Source organism: Megalobrama amblycephala, linkage group LG10 (assembly GCF_018812025.1).
Source record: "Megalobrama amblycephala isolate DHTTF-2021 linkage group LG10, ASM1881202v1, whole genome shotgun sequence".
NCBI lineage: Eukaryota > Metazoa > Chordata > Actinopteri > Cypriniformes > Xenocyprididae > Megalobrama > Megalobrama amblycephala.
Window position 1 is genome coordinate 1,919,903 of NC_063053.1, and position 15,661 is coordinate 1,935,563.

Sequence of the window (15,661 nt, forward strand, 5' to 3'; positions counted from 1 at the left end):
TGAGCAGAGATATAGATCACCTGGAGATACTACATCTGTGCTGATGCCTGATCAAACCTGAGGGACTGTGTTTCCCTCTCTTCTCCTGTCTTTCTCCCTCATCAACTCTTCACTAACATATGTTTCTGCCTGCTACATACACCAATGCTGCATGACAGCTCATTTAGCATCTATTGCAATTCATCAACCGCGTCTTTTATATTACTTTTATGTGCTTGTTTTATTAAAGCAGTTTGATTTATCATTTGGGGAACGGGGGAGTTGGCACTGGCAGATTTGCAGCAAGAAAGCAACCGGAAGTCATTCATTTTCAATGAGAGTTGGTGATTTGCAATGCAACAAAGTTAATTAGAGTTCAACTTGATGCAACAGAGCAGTAATGATTTGGATGTGTCAAAAATACACATTATGAAGGTAAATGAGCTTATATTGAGTGTGTTTACATGCACAACAAAATACTGATGATTATCAATAATCTGCTTATAAAAAAAAATGTTTTAGGAGAATCATTAAACTGCCAACACTCAGTGTGAAAGTCTCATTTAACTGATGCACTATTAAAATGCAAAGCAAATCGGAATAAGTATGTTAATGAGTGCATTTACATGCATGATCAAAGGTCTTGTCCTCTTCTTTTAGGGGTCACACTTGGCTCCTTCGCGGCCAAAAGTGACGAAGCCTTGAAATGTCACTTTTTCGTTTTTCAGGAAAACCAATGTTCAGTAATGTTTTTTTAAACATTATTTAAAGATTTGAGAGAATTTTATGATACTATGCAATATTTATATAAGTTTTGCTAGCTATTTTTCCCCATTGAAAATAATATGTTTTTAATACAATTTTTTCTAATATATATATATATATATATATATATAAATTATTATTTTTTTATTAAAGCAGTATTCCATGTTAAAATAGAGACAAGGCATTTAAAATCCAGTTTTTTGAAGGTAGATTAGTGCCATCTGGTGAGAGTAAAAAAAGAAAAACTTATGTAATGCCTTGTAGTGTAACCACTAGATTCCTATATAGTTCTATATAAAGTGGCTTATAAATTCTCCAGTGGTTTTTAGACATAAATACTTATTTTTATTAAGCTGTATATTTGGATTTATACTTAGACATTCTCAAAGACTACTTTTTGTCAAAGTTTGTTTGAAATGTTGATTTGAAGTGTCAGTTTTTGCATTAATTCTACTACACTCAAACCTGAACACAAATGTACACATAACATCAAAATACAATAAAAATGTAACAAAAATGAACAAGTATGTATTATCACAGCTTAATAAATCTAGATCTGATCTGATTTTAACACGTTATTTGAGTCTTTTGGCTCAATTTTACCATGTTGTTACAGCCACACCAGTTCATTTCCTATGTCGGTCATTTTTGACCACGAAGGAGCCAAGTGTGACTATTTTTATTTTTGACCCTTTAACATATCCGAATCATGTCCATGATTTTTTTGTGTGTTCACAAATCTAATGCGACAAAAGCCACCAAGTTTCATCCCATTCCGATGAAGCAAAAAAAAATTAAAAATCAAAACGTAAAATGTTTCTGCCGTTTTTGACCGAAGAGGACCACAACTTTACGTGTTCTTTTAACTTGGAAGTGGTTAAAGCAAAACTGATTTATACCAATTACACCCATTCCACTTCACATGTAAACACACATACTAGCGTTTTGTTGCTTTATTTCATGAAAATCTCATTAAGCTCACGTTGTCTGTTTTTTTTTTTTTAGCACAATCAGTGTAGGATTGTGCATGTAAACACATTCATTGTTCTATAAGAATAGAAACTTCCTCTATTGAAAACCAGGCTTCCAAACTATATGTCAAGGGCAGGTGTAGCAAACACCATCTAAGCTGACTTTTCCTTACTCTACAGACGGTGTTAATAAGATAATAGAGGAGGGGTTGAGGGCACTAACGTTTGGTCGGCAGATGATTGCTCTGAGCTCCGCTGGAAGTCTAGTTCTGTGCTGATAGATGGCTCATACTCTCTCTCAGGGCTTCTTCACTTTATTCTCCTTCACTCTGTCTCACTCCATCTCTTCAGATCCTCCCCTCTTCTCTTTGGGGAACAACAGAGTTTGGCTTTGAAGTTCCTCTGCTCAGCTCATTGGTGCATCTCATCATGTTAAAACCCTCAGCTGAATTTTTCAAACAGTGGCAAGAGATCCCTATTGACAGGAACACAGATTTGAAGGGGTACAGTAAATGCACTCACTTATACAGTACAAATTCACAACCTCCCAACCCCTAGTCTGCATACTGTAAAGTTGCCATTTGCAACTACAGAAATAAGCTTTTGCTCTACATTTCCCTTTGACTAATACTAGGCCATCCTCAATAGTACTTTAGATAAAATTGGTGCATGAACAAACTGTACATAACAAGTGAGCCTGTGTTATTTTGAGACGTTGAGACGTCTTACTACACATTCAAAAGTAAGGACTTTCCATTGAGCAGTGAAGTACATACTTTTAGTGGGATGCAGCCCGAGACTAAGTAAAAACTAATATGTTTGCAATGGAGATGATGCATAGTTGTAAATCGAGTGTGCTATCCAAATGGAGTAAAAAGAATGCTACTTCTACTTATTTGAGATTTGAAAAGCTCAACTCAGCTCCTATAAATAGCCACTGGTAGAATAGTCAAGCCTAACTTCAGAGAGTTTGTTCAGGTTTAGTTAATGTAGTACAGTACTGTCTAGAATTCTAGCAAACGTGATAATCAGGGTTTGTTGGGGTTGATTACTTAAATATGCAAAGTCACTTATGGTGCGTGCAAGTCCTCCAGGGAAAGTCGTATTTACGAGTTGGGAAATTGTAATTACGATGTCAGGTGCGTTCAAATAACTTTAGTCGGAGCATGATGGCCTTTTCTGCAGAAAATGTAACAATATTTTTATCTACAAAATGATAAAGAATGTGATTTAGGTGTGTTTTCACTTTTTATGATTTTATTCAATTTATTAAAGATAATATAAGTCTCTGGTGTCCCCAGAATGTGTCTGTGAAGTTTCAGCTCAAAATACCCCACAGATCATTTATTATAGCTTGTCAAATTTGCCCGCATTTGGGTGTGAGCAAAAACACACCGTTTTTGTGTGTGTCCCTTTAAATGCAAATGAGCTGCTGCTCCCCGCCCCCTTTCCAGAAGAGGGCTGAGCTTTAACAGCTCGCGCTTCGGTTGCTCAACAACAACAAAGCTGGAGAATCTCACGCAGCCAAAATGACGAAAGTTTTCAGCCTTACATTGTTCAAACCGGAGTCGACACTGATGGAGAGACTCAGGAAGAAGTTACAACTTTTAGAATGAAACTGGACGTTTCTGAATGGTTAGTGGATAAATTTATGTAGTTGCTGTGGAGTTGATTCAACTCATCCACTAGCATGTGCCGTCATGTTCATCTTTTGTGCAAAACCCATTTGGACGCACACCAGGCTAACGTTTATGATTGCTATCAAATGCTGTGCATGGTCTAATATTTTTCGCAAAATATCGCTCAGACAGAAACGCTCCTTTTTTAGCATTCGAGCTTGTCAGGGTCAACTTTCAGGCTATCCAAGCTAACGAGACTCTAAATAGTGTTCAGTGCTCGTCTGTGCAGCCAACGACAGAACAGTTAACATGCTTTGCTCAAACTTTTGCCATGGCGTTCGAACTGGTACACTGTTGTCACTTGCGAAATCAAAATGGCAGTGCCGTGGGTGGAAACATGCAGATTAAGGGGCGGTAATATATTATAATATTATAATAAGATCCTCTTCCTACGTCACCAGGGGAGCGAAATCTGAGCGGCTCGTATTTTCACATGCTTGCAGAGAAAGGCTTGCCAAAACAAAGTTACAGGGTTGTCCTTTTTCATGTTTTCTGGGTTGGTAGATGCACAGGGGACCCGATTATAGCACTTAAACATGGAAAAAGTCAGATTTTCATGATATGTCCCCTTTAAGGTGCAGTAAACTGATTTATTATATGTCCTATAATAATTGTACAATACTATTGGTTTATGGTATTTTACTAAATGGTATTTTGTACATGCAACTTATTTTTATTGTGAAAGAAATGTCATTAATTTTAACAAATCCACTTTAAGACAGACGCTGCATCCATTGCGTCCGACATGTTTTCTCACGACGTTCATGTGCATTTAACTCGTAAATACGATCTTTCTAATATGATTTGAATGCACCATTACTTCCTAGTATGCGGTCTTAGTCCAAAAATCCTAATGGACATCCTACACAGTTCATGCATGTCATGCTGTTCTACACAAGCTCAAGACAGGGTCGGCAAATTTAAACTAAATCATCCCAAATCCAAACCGTGTTACTTCCAGAGAGATTTGGAGAGGTTGTACTCCCTTTTTGAGATGCTTACCCTGGTTAGTCAAAGGTTACCTCTACCTAGAGTCACTGGTTTCTGCTAATCGGTTGTTCATTATGCCAAGAGCACCGACTCCACCGGAAAAGCCGTTTTGCCGTGAGCTTCCGCACACCGTTCTGGGATATCCGTTTGCTGACTCCGAGAGCTGTTTCTGCATAATGGCCAATGAGATTTTATTGGATCCCGTCAGGTCCCGCATGGAGATCATCTCACCCGAGAGCCTGCGGCCCTCTGTGTCACTATCGCAAGGTCCGTCCGTGTCCGGCGTTTGCCCGAAGCGTCCCCGTCGGAGGCGCGAGCCGGGCCTGATGGCGTTGCGTCGTCCCAAGAAAGCGTTCGCTTTGTTGCAGCGCTGGCAGCACAAGCAACTCATTTTCCCCAACATCCAGTTGAGGACCTGCTTGATAACGATGGAGATGACGTTGAAGAGAGAGTAGATGCAACACACTCCAGCCAAGATGAAGAGAAAGTTGGCCAACCGGTAAAGGCTTTGGTAGCCGTACGCAGCACTCTGACTGCTCACCAAATCCCCGAAACCAATTGTGCTGAAGGTGACGAAACAAAAATAGAGCGAGTCCAAGTACGCCCAACCCTCTACTGGAGTGTACATGGCCGACGCACAGCAGGAAATCACGATGGCCGATAAACCCAGAATGAGCATCACGTGGTACACCGAGGGCTTCCAACCAGGCAGCGTACTGGCTGCAAAGTCCTGGCAGATTCCCGGCGGCAGGAGGCCGCTGGTCCGCAAACGCCGCAGACGCACAGCCTTCATCACCACAGCCAGCAGGGTAATGATGCGCTCCAGAAAGAGGTTGAAGAACAGGATGGTGGCCGCACAACCTAACAGACCGTAGAATATCAAGAAGATCTTTCCAGCTACTGTCACAGGGGTGGTCATCCCGAATCCTGCAGAGAAGAAGATCAAAAGAGCTCATTACTATCTGTACACTCTTATAAAGAAGGTACAAAAGCTGTCACTGGGGTGGTCACCTTATGGACATTTTTGCCTTTTTCAGTTTTGTTTTTTTGATCATTTTGCCTGTGTTAATGCCAATTGCATACATTTTGGCACAAGTGTGTATTTTTATAGGAATTTTATTATTTCACCCCCATTTCCTTTAATAAATCTATTTTACACTAGTAACACAAAATAATTCCTCTCAGCACCTTAGTTACGCCGGCGATACCACCTTGTTTCTTTCTTACCAGTGTGAAAGAGACTTAAAATACTCCGTCAATGTTGCACATACAATTAAGAGTTATACACCATTTTAATCTGTTGAATATCTTCTTTTATTTGTGTACACTCAGAGTAAAAACAAAATGTTGTGCTTTTTGTAAAATAAAGAAAACTAACATGATGCGTGATCTCTCGTCTCCCTCTGAACGAAGTCCAATCTGATAGTTCTCAGAAAATGAACTGTAACTTAGTGAATACTAATCACAAAAAATTAGACTTATGTCTAAAGAAACGTTGAAATGTCAGGTTTTAAATCATGTAAGTCAAATCGAAAACAAAAATTCTCTGTTTATGTAATCTGTATGAAAAGAGAGCCATGTTAGAAGTCCGTGATTCAGCTCATTATCCGCTAATGCGGCCACGCCCACGGAGCCCGCGCTATTCAGACGCAAAATCTGAGGCAATACATGTATACATCATCTCAATCGTGTATTTATTGTCTTCAAAAGTGTTTATCTGGATGTTATAGCGATCACTGGCCTCTGTTAGTTCCTGGAATGTCACATGGTGTCTGTTCTTCTTTAGGAGTCATTTGTGGACTAAATGTGCACAGAGCGCCCTCCGGCTGCAAGTATGAATTGAAAACACAGTATCCAGTGCTCACAGTGATGACAATAAATATTGAATAAATATTACTCCTCTGTATAGAAAATTGACAAACATATGAGAATCCATCAATATTTCTCCAAATGTGCATGCTTTTAAGCTAAAAGCCTATATGAAATGCCATAGAGGTAACATAACTGTTCAGACACTTTGCATCACAGAAATACATTATGTTTTAAAGTATATAATAGAATACCATTATTTTAAATTGTAATAATATTTCACAGTATTGCTGTGTTTTCTGTATGTTTGATATACACCATGATGAGCTTGAGACATAATCACAGAGGGTTTTTTCACAGCCTACTTGACTGAAAGGCCTCATTAATATGCAAGTCATTTCAGGTCATTATTATGTGATTCTTTTGTCTTCTCAGGTGAAAATCACCCATTATTCAGGAGGATTCACGCCTCCACGCATACTGTGTTTCTTGACAAAAAGTGTCTTACAAAAACTAAATCAATATATTGTTTTATATGAAGGAGTAGGCAGGATACTTTTTACATCATTCTGAAGCAAAAACTCTAGTCTACAACCTCCAATACCCAGAAGTCTTATGAACACAGATTTAATACATTTTTTGGCTTTATTTCAGTGACTTAAGTTTTTTGTTTTTTCAATAACCACGCATAAACGTTATTCCTTCAAAAACACAAACATGTACATACATGTTCCTCACATATTATTGTAGCCTAGTTTGTGCTGAATACAGTGTAATGACACTTTTGTCATTAATATGTTTATGAACAACTGAAAAAATCACAAATGTCAGGGCATGTCAAAACTTCTCCAGGGCCCCGAAAATCCTCAGACCCCTGAGGGTTAAGGACAAAAATGTCCCCATTGAAACGGCAATTTTTAACCCCAGAGCCATTTAACTATAAAATGATGCAGTCTTTGTTAATAGGCTTTCATTCTGTTGGCTTCAAAATTAAAATTTGTACCATTTTTACCAGATGGTGCCATTTTCTCAGGTTTGGCCTATAAAGCAAATATTCGCTTTATTCCTGGTTTCTGCTTCTGCATATTATAGATCCATTTGGATAAATCATGGAGCTATAATTGTGTGGGTGTGTTGGTGTGGATGTCAGAGTGTGGTTTATGTGTGTGTAATAAAAAAATTGTGTGTGTGTAAAATTTGAGAGAGAAAAAATTTCTGGAGTCTAAAGGGGAAAATGTGGTACTGCACCCAAACAAAATCTTACTGAAAGCTCATTTTTTGAGATATCAACCTCGAATTTGGAACACAACTTAATTAGATTTATGGCTTTGATTTTCTAGCAAATTTAGAGTTCAACATGTTTCATAAAATATATATTTTATATAAAATACTATTCATACATAATTTTCATAAACTTAAACCTCTATAACATTTTTTTTTACAATAATCTGCCAAGGATCTTCTTTAAAATGAGACCAAACGTAAGTCTGTGCTCCCAAACCAAACAGCAACATAGTGTTGGCTCAGATCCGGCCCACATCTGGTACATATGGATTCCACACGGGCCAGATGTGGGCCGGATCTGAGCAGACATGTTGCTGTCTGGGAAGCTTCAAATTCTTATGACATTTTTGTCACTTATGGACCTATGTGTAACTTTTTTTAATAGACACACAAGGGTTGAAAAAAAAAGCTACTAATATGTACCATTTAGGGTTAAATAAAGTACAGAGGGGGACACTTAATCTTCAACAATATTATTGATCTGACTGCACTGACACTATTGGATGAGAATTGAACTGAACTAAGCTGGCTGGATGATGACATCACTGTTTTCAGCAGAGCTGCTTTATAGATGAAATGAGCTAATTTAATAGATGATCTCTACAACAGAACTGAATCCACACTGAACTGACTTGGCACTATTTTCTTTAAGAGCTGCTGTACAGCCAGAATGATCTCTGTTTGCATCATTAAATTGTTATTTTCCTGTTTATCACTGTAAAGCTGCTTTAAAACAAAGAAGAGACATTTAAATTTTACAATACATGGTAGTTGCATGCCTTTAATTTATGCATATTTTTAAAAACCAACAGTTTTACACTGGGATTTACTACTGAAATGTGAGAAATGTAGCAGTTTTGTGATATTCTCCCATACATGGTGAACAGTTTTATATTAATATTTATAAATATAAGGTTATGAGTTAGCTGAATGCTCTCAGAAGAGGTTTTCTGTTCGGGTGAAGGTCGCAGAATCATTCTACACTGTAACTTGGTAACTGCTGGGTAAAAAAAATTGCTGATATCCCCAAAATTTGATTATTCCAATAAAGACTGACCTTCAGCAACGCTGCCACGTATACGTACATCACAGTGATTAAACTATAGCTCGTCTTTGACAGGTAGCTGGAATTGATTTAGAGGGCTATATATTAAAAGAGGATGTTTTCTAAAGGATTGCATCTGGAACACATCAGCGTAGAGAGTCTTCTGAATAATTAAAAAATCCCTAGGAGAAAAAGGTAAAGCCCTAACACTTTTGTCACTTAAACTGATTAAAGCGAGAGAAAGTGAAAGAGAAAGAGCACAATGAACTCCATCTGCAACTCCAGAAAGAAATAGGTGTGCCAGCAAGGCTGCAAAAGAACAGCATTAAGATTTTAGGTGCATTTCTAGTTATACAAGCTTGATTTCATGTGTTGTTTCATTCACAAGTATGATTATAGCACAGTAGAGTCACATTCTGTTAAATTCTCTTAATGCAAGTCAAAGCAAGGCAAGGCAAGGCAATTTTATTTGTATAGCACATTTCATACACAATGGTAATTCAAAGTGCTTTACATAAAGAATAATAATAAAAATAGAACATAAGGAATAGAAATAACAGTAAAAACAGATAATTTTACCGCAATATTTAAAATGCTTTAAAAGTCAGAATCAAGATGATAAAATACATTAAAAATGAAATAAAAACAGGAAAAGGAATTTAAAGAATAAAAAGATAATACGTATAAAATAAAATGCAAACAGTTCGGACATAGCACAGTGCTCAATCAGCAAATGCATAGATAAAAAGATGTGTTTTGAGTCTGGATTTGAATGTGGCTACTGTAGGAGCACACCTGATCTCTTCTGGAAGCTGGTTCCAGCTGCGGCTGGCGTAACAGCTAAAAGCAGACTCTCCCTGCTTTGAGTGAACCCTTGGTATTTTTAAGTGTGTTGATCCTGATGATCTGAGTGATCTGTTAGGTTTATATTCTACGAGCATATCTGCAATGTATTGGGGTCCTAGGTCATTGAGTGATTTATAAACGAGTAACAGTACTTTAAAATCAATTCTAAATGCAACTGGAAGCCAGTGCAAGGACCTGAGGACTGGTGTGATGTGTTCATGTTTTCTGGTTCTGCTCAGAATCCTGGCAGCAGCGTTCTGTACGAGCTGCAGTTGTCTTATGGTCTTTTTGGGAAGGCCAGTGAGGAGCCCATTACAGTAATCCACCCTGCTGGTGATGAAAGCATGAACAAGTTTCTCTAAGTCTTGACTGGAGACAAAGCATCTAATTCTTGCAATATTTTTGAGATGATAATATGCTGATTTAGTTATTGTCTTTACATGGCTACTGAAACTCAGGTCTGACTCCAGAATCACACCAAGATTCCTGACTTGATTTTTAGTTGTTTGACCCCTAGAGTGAAGGTACGTGTTCACTTTGAGAACTTCGTCTTTGGCACATTTGGCACAGTTTAGGCACATCCAATTTTTAATTTCATCAATGCACTGGCACAGGGAGTCAATGGGGCTGTAGTCGTTAGGTGATAGGGCTAGGTAAATCTGGGTTTCATCTGCATAGCTGTGATATGCAATTTGGTTCTTTCTCATTATTTGGCTCAGTGGCAGCATATATAGGTTGAACAGGAGGGGTGCAAGTATTGAACCTTGAGGGAGGTCAATGGGTACTATCAAGTACAACAAAATATATCAGTGATGTGACAGGTCTTTTTTTTGTCCAAAGGCCTTTATAATAATAAAAAACAAAGATATGGCATCCAAAGTAACTAGATCTGTTTTATTGAATCCAAAAGGTTTCAATATTTTGCTACATATAAAGGTATTTTAAAGATTTTGAAGTGTCAAAAGGTAATTCGGTTAACCCATCCAACCGTTCATTTGTGATTAAAATATCTTAAAATGTAATAAATGTATATATTTTTTTATTCTGGCATGATTTTATAACATCATATATCATCATCAGTGCAAAATGGTATTAAAATTATGTGTAGAAGTCGTTGCTTTGTTATGAGAAAGAATGTCAGGAAAAATGAATTTCATTGATGTCAGTCAGAGTAATCAATATAAAGGGATCATTTTGGATCAAGTCATGTGGTCAGTATCATGTTACAGGATGTGACATCATTCAGACACCTGCAAAGGACCACATGATCATGAAGCAAAGTAACTAACTCTCTCTTAACTATTTGATAAATTCATGTTTTCTCTTGTTCATACGCATGTCCCGAAACATCAGGTCATTCGGTGCAACCGCTATAAAACATGGAAAATGTTGTAATATTTTAAAAAATTTCTACTAAATATAAAATGTCTGATTGTCATTTTGCTAGATATCAACCTGTTTGCACTGTTTGAAAATATCGTCATTCGGTAAAACCGAAATTTTGGTTAAACCAAATGACTTTTTGGGTGATAAAGTGTGAAATTATTACTTCATTAGGTGCATACAATGCTATGAAATCAGCCTAGTATTATATCAAATATCACTGAGATACTTTTTTATTAAAAGTTTACTTTTTATATTTCCATTTTAATTTTAAAGTTAAAGTATTTTTTTTGTTGTTTTTGCCATTTTATTTATTTATTTATTTTTTTTTAAATAGTATTAGTTTAGTTTTTTAAATTTCTATATAGTTAAATTTAATGAAAATGAGAAATGTTTCCTTGGCAACTAGCTGATTTTTTTTTTTTTACTTTATTTTATTTCAGTTAATTTAACAAACAAAAGTTACAAACATATGTTGCAAAAACATTTTTTTTTTTTTCGGTTTTAGTGAACAACAACTTTGAATCAGCCTTAGCAAGTCAAAGGAATTTTCTGCAATTTTATTCAAAAAATGTTTACAATGAAATAAAAAAATCTGCAGAACCAAAGATGCCCATGGAAACACTGCATGATGCATTGTGGACCGTTAGATAACACTTTAGTCTCAGGAGGCACTGAAACATTATCGCTGTCTAGGAAACAACTGCACGTACTTCAATTCAGCCTCATACACACAATAAAAAATAATGACAACACTGAGCAGAGGACAACAGCAGCTCCTGAAAATAGCCCATTCGCTCTGGACACGGCACACTCAAGCTTGGGTCTTTATAAAAGGAAAACGAGAACAGGATCAAATCTAGCCTCTTGGCCGTTCATCTCTAATTAATTAACCCTACTCGTTTTTCCACTGGCCTGGAGAGTGCTCTTGTTAAGAGGGCATTGAGGTTTTGTCTGCCAAGGGCTGCCCAGCTCTCCTTCATTAAAATCTCAGTTACCTCCGTCCCCGATGCATCGATTCTGTGTGCCGTTTCAGAGCCAACACTTCAGACTGGATCTCAAGAGACTTTAGGAACAGAGGCAAACACACCCAAAATAACCTGCAGGACTTTACACAACACTCCAACGCCATTGTGGAGAATTACAACTCAACACTCATATCTGCTGCGTTCTGCTTAAGCGTGTGCAATAATTGTTTGATATTCAGCATAAAACATGCAGACAATCTGGAAACAATCCGCCACGCTGAAGAAACTCCAGATGCATCATCGTAATTTTTTTTTCTAAGGCACGTTTATAAAAGCTATACTTAAATGTCCTAATTGAACTAAGGCCTGATTCTGAAAATGGGCCTAAATGTTGCATGCAAAAAATGTTATCAGAATACACAGCTAATTTTGAATGGCCTTCAGTGGACAAAGATGCTCTTAGCATGGGCTAACTGGACAATATATCCAGCAAAACCTTGAACTTTTGAATATATTACTCATTTGCAAGTGAAACGGGTATTTACGTTTACATTTATGCATTTGGCAGATGCTTTTATCCAAAGTAACTTTCTGGTATATTGCATTCAATATATATATATTTTATGCATTATACATGCATTCGCTAATAAAATGTACACTGAATGCAATGTAAGTCGCTTTAGATAAAAAGACTGGATTATAAAGATTGGATTCAAAATACAACAAATCTCATAAATTACACTTGAAATATTGTTAAAAATGTAATTGTTTTTGATTTACCTGTGAAAACTTTTTTTTAAAAATAGCCCAAAAAAATATATTTACATGTTAGATGTAAACAAAATCTTAATAGGTCAATGTGACCCTTCTTATTAAATTATTTATTATTGTGTTTCTGTAGTGACAAATTTGGGGAGAGGAAAAATATTCCAAAACTTTCTGAAAATACAATATGCACAATTACTAGAAATGTGTACCTTGGATATTATACAGTTTGCACACACAAAATTTGTGGAAAAAGACATTTTCTTCAAAATGTTTCCAACTCTGACTTTGAACCAATTCTGTAGAATGACCCTTATATATAAAAAAAACAACTACCATATATTTTGTAAGAAAACTGAAAAAAATAAATAAATTACTATTCAGAAATGGTACTGGAAAATAAAACAAAACATTATTGACATTATAAATGTATTTTAGTTCGACTCAATCCACAACAAATACTTTTAAATTTAACGGTACTCAGAACAGGAATGAAAAATATATGTATAAAACAAATTATAGTGTCATTCATTATAAACAACATGTATTATAAACGCCAAGTCTAAACTACCATCATGTATACAAATAAACTTAGGCTCACGTTCCTCTCTCATTTGGCACCAATCCAAATGTTTTATGCGCTTGTCGTTAATTGCATTTCAAGTTGCTTTGAAATATAAGTCACAGCATGTTTCAGATGATTAAAAAACGACTTATATCCTGTAAAATATGATAGACATCATGTCTTTTTCCTGGCCTATATAGTATGTTACAGTTTCTGTGCTAGTATGTCATGCAGCAAGTCAATTTGCTCTTAAGAAATTAATAGCATATGAGCGCATGACTGCGACAGATGGTTTTAGCTCGTTTCCAAACACAATGCAATCTTTGCCTCACAATATGCCAGCACAGTCTAGCTATTTAGCACCTCTGAAAAAAACATATACACACCCAGCAAGCACATAAAAACATCATTGTTCGCGTTAACAGTACTAATGTCACCAATCTGGCATTTCTCTGCCCATTTCAGTAGCCCTGCTGTCTTCAGGGATCAAGCCAGATACATAAAATACAGAGATGATGAGGAGGGATGGTATTTTTTCCCTGTGGAAATCATTAGTCACCGGCTGGAGTGCAGGGGGTCTGCGGAGAACGGGTTCAGGGTGTGATGGGAAGGAGAAGCTGAGTAAGAAGTATCTGGCTCTCTCTCTTCACTACACTACCATCTGCCCATCACTCGCCCTGGTACACATCATGCGTCTCATTATTTATGGGTACACAAACACACTATGCCTGAACAGAACCTTGCACTCTTAAAAATAAAGGTCCCAAAGGGGGTTTTCACAGTGATGCCATAAAGCAGGCATTCTCAAATAGGGGGCCGTGGTTCTGTCATACATATATGACTCTGAGGTATTTTTTATCTACATTTAGCATTATTAATCAGCATGTTAAAGGGGACCTATTATGCCCCTTTTCACAAGATGTAATATAAGATCCCCAGAATGTGTCTGTGAAGTTTCAGCTCAAAATCCCCCACAGATCATTTATTATAGCTTGTCAAATTTGCCCCTATTTGGGTGTGAGCAAAAACACACCGTTTTTGTGTGTGTCCCTTTAAATGCAAATGAGCTGCTGCTCCCGCCCCCTTTCCAGAAGAGGGCGGAGCTTTAACAGCTCAACAACAACAAAGCTGGAGAATCTCACGCAGCCAAAATGAGGAAAGTGTTCAGCCTTACATTGTTCAAACCGGAGTCGACACTGATGGAGAGACTCAGGAAGAAGTTACAACTTTTAGACGTTTCTGAATGGTTAGTGGATAAATTGATGTAGTTGCTGTGGAGTTGATTCAACTCATCCACTAGCATGTGCCGTCATGTTCATCTTTTGTGTTGAATTGACCCTCGTTTGTGAAGCAGTCCGGCGTAAAATGACGGCATATATTTTAATATACTATATATTTTATAATATTGAAAGGTCTTTACTGTAAAATAGTATTTACATGTCTCTTGCATGGTCTACAGTATGTTAAAGTTTTTGTGCTAGTATGTCATACAGCACGTCAACATGCTCTTAAGAAATTAATAGCTATCCAACTTTTTGCTGTGCTAGCAGACTGAAAAATACCCTGCAAGTGAGCAAGGAAGCATATTTATTATTTATTGATTTTGCACAATAAAGTGTAGGAGTTTATATGGTAACTCTCATGCATAAAGAGTAATATGTATATGGTAATCTCTTCATACATGAAATTGTCAATAAAAGCATTTACTGTACTGTTGACAACATAAACAAACAACATGGACTTGCAGTTATTTCTGCATTGATTTACACAGAGAGAGCAAAGGTCTGGATGGGACATGTGCTGCACAGGTTTGGCTCTATCGTATTTTCATTGGCTGTAGCTTTTGCTTGTCAGAGACTGTCGGACAAATTTCAAACCAGTTCGAAATCGATTTATGAATCTGCGACTAGTTGCATTGTGTTTTTCTAGTGCGTATACGCTGTCTATCACAGTCATAAAACATGAAACACGGACAAGCTTCAGACTTGTAGTGTGCGCTTGGTTTAACTACACTGAAGGGGGGAATCTTTACAAATATAAAGTATTTTTGCAATCAAGAAGTATTTTTCTCTCAAAAATACAATGGATATCTCTTTTAAGGTGACATCTTGCTCACAGAATCTCATTGGTCTAAAATCACACTCATGTAGCTGTATGTAAAATGACACTAAATAGAACATAAACCAATAAGCATTCTACCATTTTTTAAAGCATTCATCTATAAAATAGAAGAGCTAAAAGCTTGAGAAGAGACTAGGGTTGTTAAAGGGGTCATGAACTGAGAAATCAACTTTTACTTGAGGTTTTGACATATAAGAGGTCATCATACTATAAGAATATTCTGTAAGTTTCAGAACTGAAAACGTCCTTGTTAGTCCAATAAAAGCTTTTATTGACACCAACGAAGGACTGATCCTGGAATGTGCCTATAGATAGGTGAAACTCCGCCTCCACAGAAGAAATCAACGCCTACTTCATCATTACAACATTAGCTCCGCCCACTGGTGTGTCAGTGAGATGAGGAGGAGAGAAGAGCGATACAGGACTAAAATAACATTACCTTTCAAAGGATCCTAATGCAGGAATATGATTATTATGTCTCAGTTGAGCTT

At 36.9% G+C, this 15,661-nt stretch overlaps 1 protein-coding gene across 2 annotated transcripts in view; it reads right to left on the reverse strand.

Moving 5' to 3' along the window:
- Nucleotides 1–907: 907 nt before the first annotated feature.
- Nucleotides 908–15,661, reverse strand: part of kcnk12 (potassium channel, subfamily K, member 12) — a 41,745-nt gene continuing 26,991 nt past the window's right edge. The window contains exons 4-5 of one of the 2 annotated variants that reach the window (XM_048203912.1): nt 4,397–5,311; nt 908–2,190 (exon numbers count right to left, since the gene is read on the reverse strand). In XM_048203912.1, coding sequence (XP_048059869.1) covers nt 4,419–5,311 — 893 coding nt within the window. In that variant the 3' untranslated portion in view covers nt 908–2,190; nt 4,397–4,418. Of the gene's footprint in view, nt 2,191–3,359; nt 5,312–15,661 lie in introns of those variants that run through there. The other variant, XM_048203911.1, reaches the window with a different exon arrangement.